Source organism: Schistocerca piceifrons, unplaced genomic scaffold (genome assembly GCF_021461385.2).
Source record: "Schistocerca piceifrons isolate TAMUIC-IGC-003096 unplaced genomic scaffold, iqSchPice1.1 HiC_scaffold_2512, whole genome shotgun sequence".
NCBI classification, from domain to species: domain Eukaryota; kingdom Metazoa; phylum Arthropoda; class Insecta; order Orthoptera; family Acrididae; genus Schistocerca; species Schistocerca piceifrons.
The window spans coordinates 1,594,865-1,618,764 of NW_025728457.1; the positions used below are offsets into that span (position 1 = coordinate 1,594,865).

Here is a 23,900-nt window from a genome sequence, read left to right on the forward strand (position 1 = left end):
ACTGCCATCCAAGTTGATGGATTCTATTGACTGCAGCTTGACATCCACCCAGTACAAACACTTGTTACCAGTGTTTACAGTTATTTCGTTGGGCCAGCGCACGCCAACTGTCGCAATCTTCAGTTTGTTGCCCCAGTCACACCAGAACATTGACCTGCAGAACAAATGATCATTGGCTTGCATGTCATGTCAGATTAACAATTCTGAAAATAAAATTTAAACAGAGGAGGGTATAATTAGAAAACACAAAAATAAAATATCTTGTTCTGATAGAGACGCCATGGCTTACATCATCATACAGTTAGCAAACTTCTAATCAGTTCCTAGTGGATACCAAGGAGCTCAGCACAGTTCAAAACATAAAGCATTACAGTATATCCTACACTTAATACCATATACATTGAATCAATTCAGTATCACTATAGCCTATTCAAGTGAGATTACTGTAGTCAACTGTCCTAAAAGCAAAAATTCCCACAAGATGATTAAAACTACACTACATATTAAAAGCATGTTGTGCTGTTACAGCTACAAATATTTAATTCATCACTATCACAGGGTGTCTCTCCAGTCTTAAGTACATCACACTGGAACACCTCAAATGTAGGACAGATAACTGACCTATGAACTAATGCTTTGGAAAAGAAAATTTAAAGTATTGAAAATGAGCATATGCAACTAGATTCTAAGCCAGTCACAGGTTGTACTCTCCACTGAATGTAGGATTTAAAATTGACAGCATTTTGGATTATGTTAAAATTCCATTGACGGCATTTTAGACTATGAATGACAATATTTCATTCATCATGATTTGTGTAATGTGTCCATGACAATTAACAAAATCATCATCTTTTGAAGAAGCTTTAAGCTTGTGACTTTCAAAGTATAGTTACTAAATGGTTCACTTAACGTTTAACTGATCAGAAGCATGAAGAGAGATACTGTGGAAGTCTGACTTGTTTGGGAGTGGGAAATAAAAGGACAGGCTGGTCCCAGCAAGAAGTTTTGTGGAACAGTGTAGTGCACCATCACCTCTCCTAGACTTTGTGATTTTTGACAACAGTGACCAAGGTGGCAGAAGAAACTGGAGAAGACAAGACATAAGGAATACTGTTTAGGCAAAAGCAATACTGTTTGTATTGGTTATGATCTGGGTAAACAGGATATTCATGAACATCTGCATGCTTGGGAATAAGCAGTAGGGGATGAAATTTATTGTAAACAAATGTGAGATTCTGCTTCCGAGTAGAAAGATAGACCAAATAGCAGAATAAGGATAGGAGGAACAATTGAAAGTGGAGAGTGTGAAGTACTTGAGAAGTGTGGCAGAGGAAAATGGAAGAAGTGAGCCTTCAGTGAATGTGGCAGACAGGCTGAGGAATTCTTGCTAAGTGTTAAAAACCTGGTTTGGAGCAAGGATGCCCCGCAAAACCAAAGAAGTGATGTACGGAAGTCACTACCATCTGAAACATGGGTAATGAAGGAAATACGTGAGCAGATTACAGGTGTGTGAAATGAAGTTTCTCAGAAGCAGGACGGCAGTAAGAAGAAGAAGAGATGATATGGAATGGAAATGTGAGAAAAATAGTAAAAAGGAATGCTTACAGAGCAGGATAGAAACAACAAGGCTACAATGGCACCAAGGCTATGATGGTATGGGCACTTAAATTGAATGGAAAACAAGAGGGTTCCAAGAAGAGACATGAAATGGAGATGTGAAAGAAACAACAAAGAGGAAAGGCAAGGGGACATATGGCTGAAAAATGTGAAGCAGTGCTGAAAATGAGAGACAAGGACTGGACCAGAGTGAACGCAGACAGTGAGGAAACAGGACTATATGGTGAGGCTTATGTTCCAAACAGACCCAGCCTGGGGCTGGAAAATGTTCAAGCTAAGCAAAATGTGGTAGACAGCTCACACAGCTCTGGTGAATATTCTAATGGCATTTAATAGGAACCACTCTTTCTTCTCAAGCAAATCACCTATCTCATACCAAAAAGATAAATTAGGCTCACTTATGATTCTTATATGATCAGCATAGCATACAACAGAGCTGCAATAGCACAACAAGAGTGCTGCAGCAGCAGTACAAGTAATTAGTTAAGGTCTTCATCCTTAATAAATGGAGTTTTACTTAGAAAGACTGTGCAAGGCAAGAATATCAACAATTCAGCACAGGAAGGGAACTCAACATTTAAGACCTCACTATTCCCAAATGTCCACATTTCTGAATGTGCATTTTCCACAATTAGCAGGAAGTCACAACCAGATCTTTCCAAATGCTCCTTAAATTCAGAATCAGAAATTTAATGTACTTTGATTACGTCCATTCTATGTTAAATGGACTAATTTTCTGTGACAATTCCAGACAAACTACTCCTTGCACAGAAAGACAACATCCTGTGTATCCTTACTTCAAGAAGACAACTGTCTAAAAGCATGAGGCTGTTATGTCTTATGTTTTTACCAAGTTTGTTGGAGAGAATTGTGCGACATTTGACAATAATTTTCATAAAACAGTATAAGACTAGGAGCAAAAAACCACCACTAGCCACACTCCTGGACAAAGGGGAGCAAAGTACAATGCCATAATCCATTGCGAATTAAATAATGATGTTGAAGTATTTGGACAGGCCCTACAGAAACTGATACTACACCTCGATAAGTGGCCTAAATATAGGATTTTAATTTTTAGTGACATAAATATTGATATAAGGCAAAACACTCCTAAACAACTTAATCTTCTGAATATGCTAAGATCACATGACTTGCACTGCATTAATGGAAACCCAAGAAGACAGTCTGCCTGCCTTGAGTATGTAATCACAAATGTTGAGACAAATCGGTATGAACTAGGGCTATTCAATACTCATTATTTATCAGACCATAAAGGTATTTGGTTAAAATTGATAACAAAAGAGCCATAATCTGTCTCCAATAAAATTAAATACATTAGGCTTTTGAATGAAGAGAACATTGATAACTACAGAACACAAATAAAGATGACAAATTGGAATTACATTCTGCTAGAAAGTAATCATATCGAAATGGCATTTACATTATTCATTAGTGCATTGTCAGATACATTTAAAACTTGCTGCCCTAAAGTAATGAGAAAAAATAAGGGAACTATGAGGAAACATGGTCTCACATCAGTGCATAACTGGTTCACACCTGACCTACAAAGGCTCAGAACTCTGTTAATGATTTCCTATGACAAATCAAAAAATAGTGAAGCCAAAAAAGCAAACTACATAAGTTTGAGGAACAAATACAAGGCAGAAAATAGGTTAAGCAATTGCAAGGCAAATGATGATTATATTAGTAAGTCCCAAAATAAATGCAAAGCAGCCTGGACTGTTATCAAGACTTATCTGGGTAGAAATAAAGATGCTAACAAAAGTAATTCGTGTTATGCTTGTATCACACCAGATGAACATATCCATAAATGTGACAACAACCATATCTCAAATAATAGAAATTCATTTCTACAAAATTTTGAGGGTATGGTTCCTGTGTTTAAATGGAAAGAAGTAAAAGTAACAGGTATTAAGACTGCAATAGCAAAATTAAGTTACTCAAAATCAGAAGACATTTATGGTCTCTCCAATTTTGTAATAAAAAAAATAGCAGATGTAATAGCACATCCACTCTGTTCTCTTATGAACCGGATGTTTGTCAGTGGCTGTTTCCCTTCATCCTTAAAAATGGCAGTCGTTACTCCACTGAACAAGAAAGGTGACAAGTCTTGTCCTTATAATTACTGTCCAATCTCCCTTGTACCCATCATATCAAAAGTAGTGGAATATTGCATACAGCTCCAAATCAGTCAACATTTGTTTGTGGATAATATTCTTAGTGACTCTCAGTATGGCTTCAGGTCTATGGCAAAAGCAGTTGAAGATGTTGTTTCATATACATTGACATCATTCGAATCAGAATTATCAGTTAATGCCACTTTTGTGGACCTCAGCAAGGCATTTGACTCTATCAGTCACAGGATACTATTAGAAAACTGCACTGCTATGTTATTAGAGGCTCAGAACTATCTCTGATCAGATCCTATATGAGCAACAGAAAACAAATTGTGCATTTTAACAATATGAGGTCAGATGTCTTGGATATCATGCAGGGTGTACCACAAGCCTCTGTATTTGGTCCTTTACTTTTTATAATATATGTAAATGACTTGCCCAGAACCATGTTATGTAAATCCACACTCTATGCAAATGATAAAACTTTTGTTAGAGCAGGGAAAGATTTAGGAAAATTAAATGAGGAAAGTGAAGCTCATCTCAGAGCAGCCATCAAGTGGTTCCAGCTCAATGACTTGCATATAAATCATGATAAAACTGTAAATATTCTCTTTAGCTTGTGTGTTAAGAGTGATAAGATTGATTGTGTCTCAACTAAACTACTTGGGATCCATCTTGACTCAAAATTAACATGGAAGAGTCATACCGATTATATTTGTACTAAGTTAGCACATGTGACATATTTGTTAGGTAAACTAAGGTCATGTGTTAGTGATAAGTTATTACTCAACGCATACTATGCCTTTTTCCACACCCATTTAACATACGCCACTATGTTGAGGGGAAACTCAGCTGGAGCAAAACAAGTTTTCATTTGGCAAAAGAGGGCAGTCAGATGCATCCATGGAGTCAGAAATAATGAGTCTTGTAGACCATATTTCAAAAATCTAAAAATACTAACAGTTGCAGCCCTCTTTATACTAAGTTGTCTGATACACACAAAAGAAAACCAACACAGTCACAAACTACGACAATCTATCCATCACCATGACACATGTTTAAACAGCAAATTGACATCCCAGTTGCTAGATTAAAGAAAACTCAAGATAGTTACAGGTACATGGGAGTAAAACTATTTAACATGTTGCCAATAGAGGCACATAATGTGTCACTGAATGAGTTTAAAAGTGTAACAAAGAAATGGCTTAGAGAAAAAGCTTTTTATTGAATAGAAGAGTTTATAATGTGCACTAAAGATGATCTTAAGTACTGGTACTAATAGAGTTTCACTTAGATTAAACTTATACATGTAAATATAATGCAAATACCTTGTGCAGCATCAAGAACAAATTTTTGTACCTTATTAGACAATAATGATCTACAATATATTAGACCATTTCTGTTACTTATGTAAACTGTATATGTACACAAATGATGACATCAATTGCATTTTTAATGCCTAAAGATGGATAATAAAATAAATAAATGTCTGCTTGTGTTTGTGTATGTGCGGATGGATGGATGTGTGTGTGTGTGTGTGTGTGTGCGAGTGTGTGCCTGTCCTTTTTTCCCCCTAGGGTGGGTCTTTCCGCTCCCGGGATTGGGTTGACTCCTTGCCCTCTCCCTTGGAACCCACATCCTTTCGTCTTTCCCTCTTTCTTGGGGGGCCGCCGTTGGTTGCGAGGGCTGGAATTTCGTGTGTATGTTTGTGTTTGTTTGTGTGTCTATTGACCTGCCGGCGCTTTTGTTCGGTGAGTCGCATCATCTTTGTTTTTGGATATATAAAATAAATAAGTGTGCTGGAAGATAAAGATGTTGACAAGGAATTTCAAAATTCTGGAAAATTGAGTATATTTGAATTACAAAAATTAGGACTAAAGTTATTTGGTTTGATGCTGTTTTACTGTAGCAGTTTTAAAAGTACTGAAAATTGTTCACAGTCCAAACAATATTGGCAGGTGGTGAAAATATCTTATGTATCAATAGTTTATTTCAAATTCACTTATAACAGGAACTAAATACATGTAAGAAAGATGGAACATTTATCTGTTCAGCAATTGGTAAATGTGTGCTTTCAGAAAATGTGTGAGAGTACACAATTTTGTTCAACTAAATTTGGGACCTTTTCACCATAAGCATTAGAAGTGCCAAGCTTTCTGTATCCTTATCTGCAAATGGAGATATGCACCAATAATTTAATGTTTAAGATTATACTTTATTTATATTTTATATATAGGATATTCTCTATTGCTAGCCGGAGTGGCCGAGTGGTTCTAGGTGCTTCAGTCTGGAATTGCGCGACCGCTACGGTTGCAGGTTTGAATCCTGCCTCGGGCATGGATGTGTGTGATGTCCTTAGGTTAGTTAGGTTTAAGTAGTTCTAAGTTCTAGGGGACTGATCACCTCAGAAGTTAAGTCCTATAGTGCTCAGAGCCATTTGAATGATTTTTTTATTCTCTATTAGTGCAAAAATTTGTATTGTAGAGGTACTTCAGCACCAAGCAGTCGTTTTAGTTCATCAGGAGACATCTTTATGTCACAGGAAATTTTGCAAAGCTAACACCACACAGACCACCCCAAGGGGACCTTTTAATAGCCAACTATATGAGTTGCCAATGAAAATGAGAAACGTCAAGAACTTATGTAGTTTTGGCATTTTGAATGCTCTTATGCATTCTTTCACCACCATCTAAGATTTCATTTTCTTATAATAATCCTTTTGGCAGGAAAAAATTTGAATGCGGAGGAAGGTTCACATGTGATGTCTAAGTTAAACTGTAGTATCTTGTGGGTCTTATTTAATAGACAGTATAATTATTCCACCTTCATATATAGCTGCTGTATTGCACAGAAGAACTTAATGTGGTCTTTGTATCTAGCTAATACTTAAACATTAAAGTTTAATTGGCTTTCTTTAACCCACTTTTACAAAGGCAATCCTAAGTGAAATTTACATGTTTTATTCTTTATGGACTGTATACCAACATTTAAAGTTCCACTGCATTTTCCATTCCCCAAGAACAAAATTAAGTCTTTACCATCTGCAGAGAAACCAACACAATTGTCAGTTGCTTCAGATTGATCATCTGATGTTTCAACACTTCAGTGTTCCTATATATTCAAGACTTTTTGCTTGTCTCATAGTACTTTATGAAAAATATTTGTCTCAGTTATGATGATGACATTGCCCACAGCTTTTATTTGTCATTAATAGGAAAGTTACATGCAGACTGGGAGTGCCAATTCTTAGTTAAGGATTATTTTGTGGCAACTGATGCTATAAAATTATTCAAATTCTTCAGTTATCTTATAACTTACAGGAAACTTACTGCATCCTCAAGAGGTAAAATACATAAAGTGAAGCTGATAGGAAGCGATTTTAAAGGAGGAAAGTGTTGTAGCCCACACATTTTAGTCTGTACATGCAAGAAAAACAAAAATATGGAAAAGAAAAATAAAACATTTAAATGATACTTAAATTCCACCAGATGGCAAGTATTTAAAAACAGTGATTGATACTTCCTTGGAAAGAGGCTTTAAGACTAAAAGTACAACCCTAGAGAGATGAGAGGTTAGCTTCAGATATGAGAAAGGTGTAGTAAAGTTACTGGCAATGTCAGAAATACAGAAGATATAAAATGTAGTTTGTGTACAGCAAGAAAAGCTTTCCTTGGAGTTAAATTTCTTTATCAACACATTATCTTATCTTAGAAAGTAGATTAAGGAAAGCCAAACCTACGTTTGAACATTACCAACACATTTTCTTTCTCGCCCTTCCCTCCTTGTTTTATTCCTTCTTATTATTACTATTTTAACTTTATTTATGTAATTTCCCTATCCACCAGTTACCCACTGTGTACCCTAATCCTGTATCACATTATTTACATTCATTCCGGAATCATGCATTCACTGTAGCCAAACTGCAACCCCACATACTTTTCCTCCGGTCCTGCTTAAACATTGGAATTACCCCTAAAGGACTTACCTTAAAAGTTCCCATCCCTTGGTGCAATCCCTCCTTCCACCAGTCTCTCCCAGACTTCCAGAACCTTCAGTCCTTATCCCTTACCCAACTTGTCCTGAATCTCTGCACTATTTCGTCTAACCACCACTCCCAATGGCTCCTATCTCTCATCAAAGTCCTCCACCTCTCAGACCCCTGCTTGGAGAACACACTCAGGAACATCATCCTAGAAGCAAGCTGTAAACTTGAATTCCATACCACACACCACCTGAAAAAACTATCCACAGTGCTAGTGCAACACTTAAGAAGTGGGGTCCCTCTCCCTATCCCTCACAAACACCAACCACAACAGAACCTGCAACAAACCCCCCTCATAGCCAACAAACCTAGCCTGGCCACCCTACTCAATCTCCCAATCCCAGCACATACCCCACACAGGCCAAATCTCAACTATAACCACAGTCAAATGCCTCATATCACCAGTCCCAATTCAGTTCTAAACCTCTCATCCAGATCCCTCTCTCCTCCAGAGATATCTGTTCTATCAAAAGGCTTAACCTTTAGCCCCACATCTAAATTCGACCACACTGCCCTGGTTAAAGATCTTCTCTCATTCACCCAGAACCTCAACTTGACCACCCAAACACAGCCCCCAAATAGTAGACCCAGTGTTGAACCCTGTCTAGAACAGCTCCGACTGTCTTCTCAAAGGGATCCTCCTCCCTTCCCCCAAAACCATCCCTTGCAGACATTTCAGGAATTCCTCACATCCAGTGTTTCCTCCCAGTCCTTTTTGAAGAACATTCCGACAGTCCCCTAACATCACCCCAGCTGAATCCCGTGCCATTAAGGAGCTGAAAACAGACCACTCTATTGTCATCCTCCCTGCAGATAAAGGCTCCACAGCTGTGGTACTTGACCATGTGGAGTAGGTGGCAGAAGGACTGCGTCAACTCTCCAACACCTGAACCTACAAAGCTGTTACCCAGGATCCCATTCCTCCCATCCAGACTGAGCTGCAGAAAATCCTAAAAATCGAAGGTCCCTTACAAGGCCTCACAACGGCCTTCATAGACCTACTCACTCCACCTGAGTCACGTACCCCTACCTTATACCTATTACCCAAAATCCACAAGGAGAACCATCCTGACCGTCCCATTGTGACAGGCTTCAAAGGCCCAACAGAACGTATCTCAGCTCTGGTAGACCAACACCTCCAACCTATCACCCGCAGACTCCCATCCTACATCAAAGACACAAACCACTTCCACGAATGCCTCAAATCCATTCCCACTCCCCTCCCACCTGAAACCTTTCTTGTCACCATAGATGTTACATCCCTTTACACAAACATCCCACATACCCATGGTCTCTCTGCCCTTGAACACTACCTCTCCCAATGCCCACCCAAAGATCTTCGAAAAACCTCGTTCCTTATCACACTTACCAACTTCATCCTCACCCATAATTACTTCACTTTTGAAGTCCAGACCTACAAACAAATCAGGGGAACGGCCATGGGAATCAGGATGGCTCCATCCTATGCCAACCTCTTCATGGGCCCCATGAAAGAGGCTTTCCTGAAGACCCAACAGCTGCTTTCCCTGGCCTGGTATAGGTTTACAGATGACATCTTTGTGGTCTGGACTCATGGAGAAGAAACACTCCTTAATTTCCTCCATAACCTCAACTCCTCTTCGAATCTGAATTTCACCTGGTCATTCTCCAAAACCCAAGCCACCTTGCTAGATGTTGACCTTCATCTTGTTGAAGCTCACATCCAGACCTCTGTCCACATCAAACCCACAAACAAACAACGGTGCCTTCACTTTGATAGCTTCCATCCATTCCACATCAAACGCTCCCTTCCCTACAGCCTAGGTATTCATGGCAAACGTATCTGCTCCAGTGACGAATCCCTCAACAATTACACCAAGAACCTGACCAGTGCTTTCCTCTCCCGCAACTATCCTGCAGACCTTATCCACAAACATATCTCCAGAGCAATACATTCCTCCCCATCCCACAAGAATGTTCCTATCCCCAGACCACACAGAAACACCCCCTTGTCACCCAATATTATAATGGCCTCGAATACATCAACAAATTACTCTGCCAGGAATATGACTTTCTCAAGTCAAGCCCTGAAATGAGATCATCCCTTGACAATATTCTCCTCACACAACCCAGAATTGCCTTTCATCACCCCCCCCCCCAACCTCCGTAACATCCTTGTCAAACCCTACAATATTTCCACACCACCTTCTCTACCCAGCGGTTCCTACCCCTGTAACCGACCACGCTGCAAAACCTGCCCCATGCATCCCCCCACAACCAACTACTCCAGCCTCGCTACTGGTAAAACATACACAATTAAAGGCAGGGCCACATGTGAAACAACACATGTCATTTATCAGCTGACATGGCTGCACTGCCAAGCCATTTACATAGGTATGACGACAACTAAACTGGCTGAGCGCATGAACGGGTGCAGACAAACTGTCCGCCTAGGAGGTGTCCAATACCTAGTAGTGGAGCATGCCCTCCACCATAATTCTCGGGACCTAGGAACCTGCTACACTGTACATGCCATTTGGCTTCTCCCACCCAACACCAGTCCCTTGGAAATGCGGAGATGGGAACTTGCACTGCAACACATTCTTTCATCCCACCAAGCCCCTGGACTGAACCTATGTTATCCAACCTCACTCCCATTTACTCTTCAGTCTTCTCCTCTTTCCCTTTCCTCTTTAGCCATTCACACATCTTTTCATCCTACATAGTTGTGTTTATCTTTTACTATATACCTCTTTACTTGTATATGCATCCTCTTTGGTTTGAAGCTGGCACAGTACTTACAGTAGAATATCTATGGCTTCCCTCTGACACCCATGCCTCCATCTTTGCTACCCTTCCTGTTTACCTTTCTCCTGTTGCTTCATAACCTGGGTTGTGAGTAACTGAATCCACTTTCCCTTCTTCCCCTTCTTTTCCCCTCTCTCCTCCCTGACGAAGGAACAAAGTTCCAAAAGATAGGATAAAAATGTTCTGTTCTGTTTTGTGTATCTATTGTCTGTACTGAGCTGAGGTAAGTACTGGCCAGCCCCTCTATCTCTTTGTTAGTATTTGTTTCAAACCTACGTTTCTAGCATTTGTAAAGTGATTACATGGAAGGATCATACTGAGGCATCAGAGTAATTTGGCACTGGAAGGAAATGTAAGAGCATAATAATAAAAGAGAGACCAAGGCTTGAATACAGTTTAGTATGTTCAAATGGACGTAGCATATAGAGAGATGAAGATGCTTGCATAGTGTGATCTGGAGGCATTTTTTGCCCATCATGACAGGCAGTTAAAAGAGTGTGTCATGTACCTTATTAGGAAGGTTAGGTGCTAAACATCTCATAGTATCCTCACATCCATTGAAGAGATACCTACATATCAGCCTAGCTGTAATGTGACATAGCAAGAGCAGCACTTCCACCCTTACCTATTCCGTGTCACAAGAGACATTCCTCTGGGCTTCTGGACATCCTCGTTCACGAGCACAGTGCATTCTGTCCCAGTTTTTGTGCAGACTCCAATGTAGCTCTCCTCACCATTGGTGAAGTAGATGTTGCCCATTATGAGGTCCAATGCCAGGTCTTCTGGTAGACTCAAACCTATAAATTTTGAACCATGTCAATTTACACTTCTCTGTGCCAACTGTGCTAACTCCATAATCCTTATTGAACCCATTAACAGAAAACTGTCCGTGACCCAAATATGAACACCACGTCACAGAGCAAAAGGACATTTTCCCCACTAATAAATCTCTGGTAAAGGTGAAAGGGGCAACAAATGAAAAATTTTTAAAATGACTGGGGATTGACAACCCAAACCTTTGGCTCTTGGCCTACACCCAGTGAAAATCAAAGCCACAGATCCTTTCTCATATATTTCACCAAAACTTAATTTTTCTTTTCGAAACTATACACAAAAATTGGAATCAAAGTGTTCTTCCTTATACTGTAGAAGAAACAGTTTCCTCTAAAGTTAACAACAGAACAGTGACACTGATACAGTACTGTTTTTTATTCAGTACTCTTCCACAAATGTAAATGTCTTCATTTGTCAGAAATTAATTTCAGTATTATGATTTCTTGTAAGCAACAATTTTTTTAATTTGCTGTGAAGTAGACACATTGGCTGTGTCAGAGATGTTTCTTTATATAAAGTCTATACTCTAGTCTGGACTGAAGGGAGAGATATTTGACATAAGAGCATGGAATACAGAGTCTGCAGAACAGTAAACTGTGAAAGAGTAGGGGATCAAAATTCCCATTACAAACTTTGAGAACTTTTAGAGGGGATTGAGTATGTAACATTTTGAATAGCAACCCATGTCTGGAAACATGCTGTTTCTGTTGTGCAATAGTTTCATTTCAGATGTCTAGCTCTTCTGTTTCTGGTAGATGAATTTAATTAGGTGTGATGCAGTATAATTATTAGATAAAAATTCAAAAGGAAACTTAACAAAACATCCATTTATCACTTTAGCACATTTGTATTAACACTTTTTACATTATGTGTTTACATTATTCCGAAACGAAAAAGAACCCACCATAATGTACTTAAAAGACAGTACCGATGGATTATGACAGCAACTCAATGTCGTGACCACTAATGTTACTGACATTGTACTTCTGAAGCATGTTGTACGCTCCATCCCACTAATGTCTCTTCAGTTTCTGGTGCAACAGCCAGAACTCATGCCAGTAGATCCTCCTCCTGTCTCTACGGGAGTCAAAAACTTTACATATGACCCCATGCAAAATAGTCCACAGGAATTAAATATGTCAATTGTGTCAGCTAAGCGGTTGGACCAACTTAGCCTATCCATTTTTCACTATACCATATTGTCTGTTGATGTGTGTGTGAGCTGCATGTCTGAGATGAAGTGGTGCCCATCATGCTGAAACCACATTTCGTGACAGACATTCAGTGATACAGCTTTCAAGAACTGGTCTGACAAGTTTTTAGGAAGATTGAGGTTGCAGGACCATTTCCAATTATCATGAGTTGCACTTCCTTTCACTCAAGCTGTCTTAGAACAGAAACAATATGTTTCCTGACAGGTTGATATTCAAAATATTGTTTATCCACTCCCCCTACAGGTCCTTGAAGTTTGTCACAGGAATTTCTGAACAGCCTGTAGATGCCAACTAGCTGCAAGTGACACAGGGTGGCAGTAAGTATGCCTCCAGCATGGAGACCTAGGGCAGTAACACTTTGTGGATGAGAGAGCCAATACAATTCTGCTGGGTCAGAGAACAATGTTAATTTATTAAGAGGCTTCAACAGAACTTTGAAGGACCAGTACAGTTTGGCCAAAGTATGCCTAGAATAATTCACATCTGGAAGAGATTCCACAGTTAACATTATTATGCTGAGCTAATACATGATGCCAGCAGCTTCACAGTTAATAAAACCTGTTTTACACGGACGACTTTCCGCTGAAAATTGACTACTCGATTCGAGTGCGTGCTTTGAGGGTCTGCGTGTAAATCAGGAGCCAACCACGACTCGAGCGGATCAGTGACGTCAATGATCACCTACATCTGCATCTACGTTTATAATTCACAAACCACCAAACGGTGGGTGGTGGAGGGCACTCGAATCTCTCTAATTTTGCATTCGTGATCTCCTCGGGAGGTATAAGTAGGGGGAAGCAATATATTCGATACCTCATCCAGAAATGCACCCTCTCGAAACCTGGACAGCAAGCTACACTGTGATGCAGAACACCTCTCTTGCAGAGTCTGCCACTAGAGTTTGCTAAACATCTCCGTAACGCTATCACACTTACCAAATATGATCATTCCACTTCAAATTGTTCTGTATGCATACTCCCAGATATTTTACAGAAGTAACTGCTACCAGTGTTTGTTCCGCTATCTTATAATCATACAATAAAGGATCCTTCTTTCTATGTATTCACAATAGATTACATTTCTCTATGTTAAGGGTCAGTTTCCACTCCCTGCACCAAGTGGCTTTCTGCTGCAGATCTTCCTGCATTCCGCTGCAATTTTCTAATGCTGCAACTTCTCTGTATACTACAGCATCATCTGCGAAAAGCCACATGGAACTTCTAACACTATCTACTAGGTCATTTATATGTATTGTGAAAAGCAATGAGCCCATAACACTCCCCTGTGGCATGCCAGAGATTACTTAGACGTCTGTAGACGTCTCTCCATTGAGAACAACATGCTGTGTTCTGTTTGCTAAATCTCTTCATTACAGCCACACAGCTGTTCTGATATTCTGTAGACTCTTACTCTGTTTATCAGGCGACAGTGTGGAACTGTATCAAACGCCTACCTGGGAGCCTGTATCTAATATTTTCTATGCCGAGTGCGGAGTTCTAAAATTCGGAGAACGCGGAATACTGCGCATGCACAGAAGGCATAGGCGTGCCATATTTGTTTACAGTTGTGGATTTACAGCAAAAGACAGACAGAACATTTTTGAGCACAATTCTCATAGTGAGTATCCATCATCAATTGTTAATAAATGTTGCTCATATTTTGGTATTGTCACAGTATATATGTATATAAATTATTTGTATTTTATAATTTCGTGTTATTTTTTAAAAATGGAATGGACAAAGAATTTCATCACTGCCTTGATTTCTGCATATCAGGGCAAAAACGTTCTAATAGATGCAGAACATTCACTGTACCCCAACAAGGTAAACTTGTAACTTCTGTAACGTTCTTTGTGGTCCTTGTATCTTTATACTACTTATAGGTGCAAGTAGATACATAAACGTGTAGAGAAGTATTATCGACAAATCTTGTATTTTTTCTAGAATGCAAGGAAAGAGTGTTTGGAACATGTAGCAACAAAAGTGGCCGAAGTCTTGCAAAGCATTACCGCCGATGACTGCAAGGCCAAATTCTCAACTTTGTGGTCTCACTATGGCGCTGAACTGAAGAAAACAGGCCAGAGCGAGAGCATTGGCTCATCCGGTGCCGTATACAGGCCAAGAGTCTGGTAGTTTGATCTTTTACATTTCCTGAAAGACTTCATTACACCACGCGAAAGCCGGTGTAACATTCCGAACAGTGTTGTAAGTATCTTTAGTTAACTTTTTATTCTCATACACAGCAGTTTGTAACAGTGCTTTCTATTGACAATGTTAAGTTTGTTAATGCTGTTGGCGCTGCCCTGAAATGAAGAAAAAGATTTTAGTGAATTTTAAATAAAATGTTGAGCATAGTTTTGAGATAAGCTATTAAATGTAGGAAGAAGAGAGAGCTGAAATTGCATGTATTATCATTAAAGAAAAATGTAGTTAACGTTTACTGAGTAACTGAATATATTACTTGAAGCAGTAACTCCAGAGGCGTTCAGTGAATGTAGCATAGCTGGCAGTTATAGAACATTAGCTCTATTTAGTATGTGTATTTGTCCATTGCATCTATAACAGCAGTAACTGCTGCAGATATATCTTGCCAGATTCACTGAACTTGTACACTACTTTTTGCAGAATTAATTTCTTAAAATGCTTCATGAATGAAACATGTATTTTACATCTAACTTTACAATTCATACTCAGCTTGTACATTTAAATGACCCATACAGGAATAGAAAATTGAACACTGTGCAATAAAAGTGCATATATTTATGGACTGAGTGGACTGCGTGTGTTTTTTTAATGTAGTTTATATCACAGGTAGATTTCTCAGTGAGTTTAGCAGTGTAATCTGCACTGGTACTGTAAACAAGTGTTTTCTTGTGTGGTGGTTTATGCTGAGCATGGTGTTACTTTAATGATCAGCTTCTTTACCAGTTAAATATATGTTAAAGAGTTGAAATGTTTGGCAAATAGAAATGCTTGGCAGAGAAAGTATGTCAAGTGCTGTGAAAACAAATTTAATTTCCTTATTTAATTCCATTCATTCTGGAGGTTTTATTCTGTATTTAAAGGTATTCACCTTACTGGAGAGTTTCCTCAGAATATGAAATTTTAATTTAGGCACAACTGAGTGTAACATGCTAAGTGCTCATAACTGTTTAGACTGTGGTACAAGATTTTTCAGTTCTTAAGACATGACAGCCACTACTTAACTTACCATTAACAAACTCAATATTCCACATCACCTTTACTTCAGTTGTTGAGCTATTTATGTGATCATCATTGTTCATTCCTTCAGAAGGTCTTCTTTATTTATTTAGAACCTACATTAATGTATGATTCATAGCAAGCATGTGGTATTTTGTGGTATTTACACATTTTATGGACACTACTCTCATTGTGGCCGTAGGTTCTTATCAGTTGCTATCCTTCCTCCTTCCCAGCCTAGATCCTGGATATACTCTAGATTTAGTTTACTTTGCAATTCCACTACATTACTGTCCAGAGATTTTTCTACTGGCATTGTACTCATACTTAGCATTACTTTTAGAAACAGAGAAATATTGGTGACAAAGGGTTAGTGTTTTAGTGCTAATTCCCCTCATCTCCCTTCTTCCCCTCCACCCCCCACTCCCCATTTACACGATTTCTTGGTTGTGTTGGCATATTGATGTGTAACATAGCCCGAGGTCTGGTTTAGATTATGTGGTGTCAGTTTCATTGAAAGTTTGGGGAGCGGACATTTGTGAATGCAAACAAAATGTGTGGTATGCACCACATGTGACTTTCTTTTTAACCTGCAACATGTTAATGTAATACCTCGACCATAACCAACAAGTGTGAAGACTTGTGGGCCACAACATTACCAGGAATAGGAGTCACTATATGGGTGTTCAATGTATCCCCTGAGTGTTACATATCTTTGGTAGTGTGGTGGGATTAAAGTGAATAAAACAATTTGTCTGATAATGTATTTTACTCCATGGGATAGTACCTACACAATGTACCCTGGGCTTTCCTCCAGCAACTAGGCAGTTCTCTGTTGGGTTGGTGGCGATGGTAGGAGAGTATTCTGGTATGTTATGGTTAAATAGTATGGGGGTGTCTCTCAGCTGCAAAGCCCACTTATAATCTGACAGGGAATCCACAGGTCTTCTCCAATGTTAGCAGTTTTGGATGACTCAGTGCCACCAACATAAATGTCATTGTCACGTAGCTCTGAAGTGGTGTGGAAAGTAAAAATGTGGAAGTACTCATGGATATTCTTCTTTGGAAGGAAAATACTACATTCCAGCTGTTTCTGTGATGTTACAATCATTTAGGGATGATGAAGAAGATGTATCTATTTGGAGTAAGGGACCCTTTTCCAGAAATGCCAGTCAGAAGTTATAAGTGGAAACCACTCTGATGCCTTTGACAATGACGCTCCCATATTTTGGGAGTAAGTAGTATGGATCAAGACAAGAAAAAAATTGTCTGGTAAAGATGGGTCCTAAAACACTTACTTTAGGTGATCACTTAGTGAGTATAAGAGATGTTTCATAGTAGCAAATATGAATAAGTGTTTATATAGCTCTTAAGGTGTGCACTTTCAAATGGATGCATACTGGATTTTTTTATTGATTTGGTTTGTACTACCTCCTCCCAGAAGTACAGAAAGCAAAGAGATTACGATATAAGAGTTTCTCTGTCAGAGGTATGAGAACAATTTTCGCATATGACTTACAGCTTTGCTCTTTTTTGACTAGGGCCTCTTACCTTAAAATGATACATTTTCCTCCCTCCATCATGTATCAAAGTTGGTAACATCATTACAGACTCTCCCTGTAATACTTTTATTTCATTGTTCAAGCAGACTGTACTGATTATGGTGCAGTGAATGTTGTGTACCAAGTGTAGTCAAAATTATGAATGCTCTCTCACAATGCAAGACCAAAGTAATAACAAAAAGTATGCAATCAGATATACCATTTCTTCCACCTTCAACTATTAATACACAATGATGGTCAATGGTGTTCAGTTTTTGTTCTGGATCTTTACTGAATATGCAGTTTGACACATCACTGGCCAGTTACATATTACATAACCACTTAATTGGTCTCCAGCTTAAATGACATTTACTTCATTATATTTACATAATTATTTTTTTACTTCTCGGCTGTATTTCACTCATTACTTATTTTCCAAAAAAATTGCCTCAATTACAATAATATGACACCCCTACAATTACTGTTTACTAACCACAGGACACTAAACATTTGAAATAATTTGATATGTCTTAGCTGTAAATGGTGTAGAGAATTCTCACAGTTCTCAGTGGACTAGGCAGTATAATATTCATGTTGACTGCTTACAAAAACAGCTTATTCTTGATGAGTTTTGTTTAGTGAGACCTTCATTAATGTGTAACCAGACCAGATAGCAGCTTAACATCACTCACTGTGGATAGTAGAAAACTAGAGCACAAGTGTGTTGAGTAATTGTTCATGGCATGAAGACTTGATTTCAGTAAAATTTTGGGTAACATTTGTGATAAATGTGGTTGTTCGGATGGATAATGATATATGATATTGTCAATACACAGTGACCAAATGTGTTATCAATAAGGCTCATCAATTTGGAAATTCTCTTTTGATATATGTGGCCTTGTGATCGATTTAATGTAGAAATGAATTCCAGTTGGCTACAATTAAATGTTTAATGAAAAAACAGCGGAATAAAACTCTTTAGTATTTATGTAGTCAGTTCAGTTGATTAGCCTCCTTGTAAGTCATCAGTCATGTTTCATTAAATGTCACATTATTAGATCTGCATGGAACAATTTCAGTTATATGTTGATAAAATATTATATACAACATTGGGTCATATAGTTACTGGTTTGTCCTCTCTGCAGCCATGCTCAAAGCAACCTGAGGTCTAATACACAACTAAAATGAGGGAATTTTACAGGTGCCTCACAACTCTGGTACAGAAATCCCGAGGACTAGGAAGACGCCTGACAACTCAGTGATAGAAATCAACAGGACTGAGATCATAATTTTTTATGATGAGAGTAGTAATGTAAGTCAGGTCAATAACATTTTTCCTTTTTATTGTACAGTAAGTAATAATTGATATACTGAAACATTTTTTTCCCTTAGATCGATAGCCCACCATGTACATCAAATAGTGAACGCCCAGATATCACAATTGATGTAAGTAAAAGACTCGCTTGAGGTAATGTTCATAACCTCCTACACAAATAAGTTCATTCCAGCTTGCAAATACAGAGATTAAATCTTAACCTCCCAGCGTTACTTTTATTGATAACAGTAGCCGTTAATGAAATTAAACAAACTTAAACAGTCCTCTTGAACACTAATGCCATTTTTCATTACAGAATATGGATGTGGTGGTAGTTAACAACAGTGCTGAATTTGAGGTGCCTAGTACTCCAGTGGTTTCTGGTGCATATTCCACTACACCAAAAGTTCGGAAGATGAGAAAGAGTGATAGTAATCCCTTACTAAATACAGTACTGGAGAACTTAAACTCAAAATTAACCCGAAAGGCATTAGACCCATCTCCACATGATGCTTTGGGACACTTCATTGTTGAAGAGTTGTCCAGAATAAGAAATCCAATGACTGTGAGAGACGCAAAACATAAGATACTGAAATTTATAATGGAAGCTCAAATAATGGATGATAATTGTTGAATTGTATGCATTTAGTGTTTATTACTTTGAAAATACATTACCATTCAAAAATTGTAGTTTTTAATTGACTCCATTGCCAAGGGACAGAAACACTCGTATTAAAATATTCACAGTATTCACAGACTTCCTTTGCTTGCCTCGCAGTTCTGCTGGTGTGCGCTACCCCACAGAGCACCAGCACGCTATGACCCTTCCTCCATCGTACAAGACTCCGTGTTTTCCACGTCTCTGGTTGACATATATGTGCTGTCTGTTTCATCAATCTAAAAAAATATGTAAAATGCAAAGTGTTTCCGTAATTAATTCCACTTTGTCTACAGCAAGTTTAATAGTTGTCAGTAATATTCAGAAAAGGTTGCTCAGAATACCAAAGGCATTTTCAACAACTCGTCGTGCCCTTGATAATCTGTAATTGAAAACATTTTTGTGAGTTTCATTTTTATAGTCTTTATAGGGCTTCATGCTGTATGACTGGAGTCTGAAAGCGTCATCTGCCACAACAACATGTGGAAGAGATATGTTGCTGTTTTTTAGCACTTTTTCTTGTGGAACTTGCAACCAATTTTCCCTTAGTGCAGAGCTTATTTTACATTGCTGAAAGACTCCTCCATCGCTTACTCACCCATTGCACCCAATGTCAATCAGAGAAAACCAATACTTAGCATCAACGATTGCTAGTAATACAATGCTATTAAATTTTTTGTAATTATAATAAAGTGAGTCAGCTGATCTTGGTGCAGCAATCGCAACATGTTTCCCATCCATTGCACCTGTCAATAAAACAACAGAGATGATTTGTCAATTTTGTTTAAGTAGATTTTATTTGGAGACAGTTATAATAAACTACACAAAATGTAAATTCCTTGATTAAGTAACATACCTAAGCAATTTGGGAACTGCCACAGTTCATCAAACATGTCAGCAGTCAGCTGCCACTCTCTTTCTGTTGTTGGAGCCTACAGAATGGTGACAGCCGTGAGATATTGATGACATTGTTTTCACAGTAATGATGGAGGATATTGGTTTTGGTGGGACGATACTTCAACTATAGCTTTAAAGAACACACTTACCTTCAAATATTTATCTTTCAGTACATCTCGAATTGCTGTGCATACTTGCATGATAATATGTGAAATACTCGGCACAAATATTCTGTGCAAGAATGACAAACTCTTGTAACTTTCCCCTGTTGCCAAGAACCTGAGAGTAACAGCAAGCCTGTAAAAAAATTTTTATTCATTCACACATCAAGTTCAATAGATCCAATACTGAATGACTCAAGACATGTACAAGAGGCAGAAGCAATATATGCTGGCTGCTTCTATATTCTATACTAGCAACAAAATGATGACTAGCATCAATCTACTCAGTTATGGTAATTATTTGTAGATTATATAAGTATGTTACAATAAAACACCTTTTTTGAGAAAGACAACTGCTTCATTGCTCAGCTGCTGCTGTATAATACCTCACACAAACCAGTATAAGCTGTCTATATACAGGCAAAGTAAGGTTGCACCCTAATACTAACATCACTGTTATGCAGAAATCACATTCTGGGGTCCCAGTATTCAAGTATCTTAGAGTGGCTAAAGAAACACTCATTTCCTTTATATTTAAATATATCAAATTTTCAGTCTCCTGCTTGATGTCCACTGGTAACTTGTTAGATGCTACTACATTAGAATGTAAAACTCCTCTCTGTTACCTTTAGTATTGTGGCTGTGAATTACTGAGTTCAAACTAAATATTATTTGGCATTATTATTATTGGCATGTAAGAATCCCTAGGTCTTTGAAACTTCAGCAAGATGTTAAATTAGCAATTTCCTAATACGCTGTTACTGCACAGTTTGTAAAATGGTTACGTATCCACCATGCTTGTAACATCTCAGTTAATTATCCATCTAATGCCAACAGACTTAACATTTGGAGTCTTATAAACTGAATTCCCTATTAATCACTACTTCTGGTACCTGTTAAGTCATTTTGATATGTTTGTAATTTCATATTAAGGTTAAAGGTAGTGGCTGTGAACCAGCTGTAGGCCTTTATTATTCTGCTGGTTGACTCTAGTATTGATATGTTTGGACATTTTATCAGTACAGTAGCGCCATCAGCAGACATTAGATATTTTGAAGTCACATGTTTCTTATAAATTGTTTATGTAGACCAGGAACAGGTGTCAGCTAAGCACTAAACTTAGCAGAACAGCATATTAATATTTTCCCACTGTCAATTTATTCTTATTCCCATTTTATTTACTAGCCTCCATTTTCCAGTGTTAAGATATGACTGTCAGTATGTGGGGGAGACCACTACTCCCATACCATATTACTTTCCCTAGCAGAATTTTATAATCTACACATTCAAAGGCCTATACAAGATCACAAAAAATGCCTATTAGATTTTTAGTTAGTTTTACAATAATTTAGTTTATGAGATTATTGCACCCTCAGTAGAGAAGGCTTTTCAGAAGCCAAATTGAGCTGTTACAAGGTTATCCAGAAGACTTATTTACATTGATGGTTGCAGAATGAATAGTGACATATATATATACAAATTATATAACAGTACTGCAGTTAGGAGTAATCACATATTAAAAAAACAAATGCAATCTAAATTACCACTCAAAATCCCGCTGTATACATCAATGTGCAAAGTTGCCTGAATACGGTGAAATCTGGAAAACATAACTGCTACAGGATATAATGCATTTGAATTACAAATGAGTGGCCAAAAATAATACTAACAGTGCTAGATTACTGTAATTTTTCTGTGTAAACCGTAAATAATTTAGCATAAAAGTGCTCTTCAGCAGCTTAATGATGTAGTGGAAGGGCACATAAACATTCGATTTGGTCTTAGTAAAAGTTAATATGTGCAACTGATACGCATTCAAATACACTTTTCCAGTTATGTTTACAGTGCCACTGATTGTACCCTACCAATGAACGAAACTTTGTTGGTATTCTCAGACTCTAAATGACAACCCACTTGCAGTATTGTTGAAGAAATCACCGAAATCACCACAAAGTAAATACAGACAGTACACACACAAAAATTGTAATCCTAACAATATGGTATATTGCAGTACATACAATCCTACCTTCCACTAGGAGAAATTGATTCCTTCATGACGGTGTCTTTGTGACAAATGTTATCACTGATGAACGACAACAATTTGTCATAACATGACTTGTCCATGCCTACAAAATTGCAGAATTCATTGGGGTCCTCTGGTTCCATTTTGTTCATCGCATGTTGTATATACCCCTCCCTTCTTCACGTCTCTGCAGCCAATGTCGAGCCCAACAACCTCTTTTTCTGCCTCTTCTGTCCTTTTCCTCTTCCAGTGCAGTGATTGCTATCATTGCTGCAGCAATTTCTAGCAGATTCCTATCCATTGCTGTGTTTTCAGAACATTGAAACAAGTATGTAGTTGCACACGGTTAAATGCAGATCATAAATTCACAGAATACGGTGCATATGATATAAATGCATGTCCACAAATAAATTAGATATACCTTTAGAACTGAGATACGACACTCAACAACTATTCATGGGTTGTTTAGAGGAAGCCTTCTTAGTTAGCCAGGCCTGCCAACCCAAAGTTTGGTACAGATTTATTGATGACATCTTCATGCTCTGGACTCACAGTGAAGAAGAACTCTAGAATTTCCTCTCCAACCTCAACTCCTTTGGTTCCATCAGATTCACCTGGTCTTACTCCAAATCCCATGCCACTTTCCTTGACGTTGACCTCCATCTGTCCAAAGGCCAGCTTCACACGTCTGTCCACATCAAACCCACCAACAAGCAACAGTACCTCCATTATGACAGCTGCCACCCATTCCACATCAAACGGTCCCTTCCCTACAGCCTAGGTCTACGTGGCAAATGAATCTGCTCCAGTTCAGAATCCTTGAACCATTACACCAACAACCTGAAAGCTGCTTTCGCATCCCGCAACATTACTGCGATGAGTGGACAAGATACAAAATTTTCTTCCCCCAACTCACTGCAAACAGCATATATAATCCAATGTTTACTGTTGTGTAAATCTTACTTTGGGAGAAAATTAAAACTGTCATGTTCTTAGCATAACACTAAATTGTCTACACAATTCATACAAATAGAAACAAGCACTAATTCAATGTAAAAATCCAAGTAGAGGAACAATCCATTTTCCCCTGATATCAACAATGCTTACACATTAATTTACTTTTCAGCTACTTACAGGTTTAAATGTAAGTACAAGGTAAATCAAGTATGTCTGCACAAAATTCTTACCTGTAATAGTGGAATTATGTTATAGTGAGTACCATTAAAATATGAGAAACAAAATGACAGTAGCTGTACCACTGCCTTTTTGTTTCATGGAAATGAGTCCATTGACAATAGCCTACTTTCACCGCCAACTTATCAGCCACTTTTCTAAGGTGGTCCTGGCTATCGAGGATGTCTGCACAGGTGAACAGTATAGGCTCCAGTGTGTTCAGAATTGACTTTGTTGTTACCTTGCAATTCTAAACTTATGTGACTGTTAACCACCTTTTTTTGTGGGCAATGTGAGTGC

At 38.3% G+C, this 23,900-nt stretch overlaps 1 protein-coding gene and 1 long non-coding RNA gene across 3 annotated transcripts; one reads left to right on the forward strand and one right to left on the reverse strand.

The window, feature by feature from the left end:
• Positions 1–14,698: 14,698 nt before the first annotated feature.
• LOC124743699 lies at positions 14,699–19,192 on the forward strand. Its single transcript, XR_007010512.1, has 4 exons — positions 14,699–14,836; positions 18,575–18,685; positions 18,766–18,819; positions 19,005–19,192. It is a non-coding gene; the product is annotated as an uncharacterized LOC124743699 (long non-coding RNA).
• A 210-nt stretch (positions 19,193–19,402) lies between these two features.
• On the reverse strand, positions 19,403–23,003 carry LOC124743698. 2 transcript variants are annotated; one of them, XM_047248870.1, is made up of 5 exons: positions 22,849–23,003; positions 22,431–22,730; positions 20,393–20,540; positions 20,203–20,278; positions 19,403–20,092 (listed from the first exon to the last, which is right to left on the reverse strand). In XM_047248870.1, exons 2-5 carry the CDS (start codon positions 22,577–22,579, stop codon positions 19,941–19,943), a joined length of 525 nt encoding a protein of 174 aa, XP_047104826.1. In that variant the 5' UTR covers positions 22,580–22,730; positions 22,849–23,003; the 3' UTR covers positions 19,403–19,940. The 2 variants fall into 2 exon arrangements, with proteins under 2 accessions (XP_047104826.1, XP_047104825.1); XM_047248869.1 differs by having other exon boundaries at positions 22,431–23,003.
• Between the last annotated feature and the right edge of the window lie 897 nt (positions 23,004–23,900).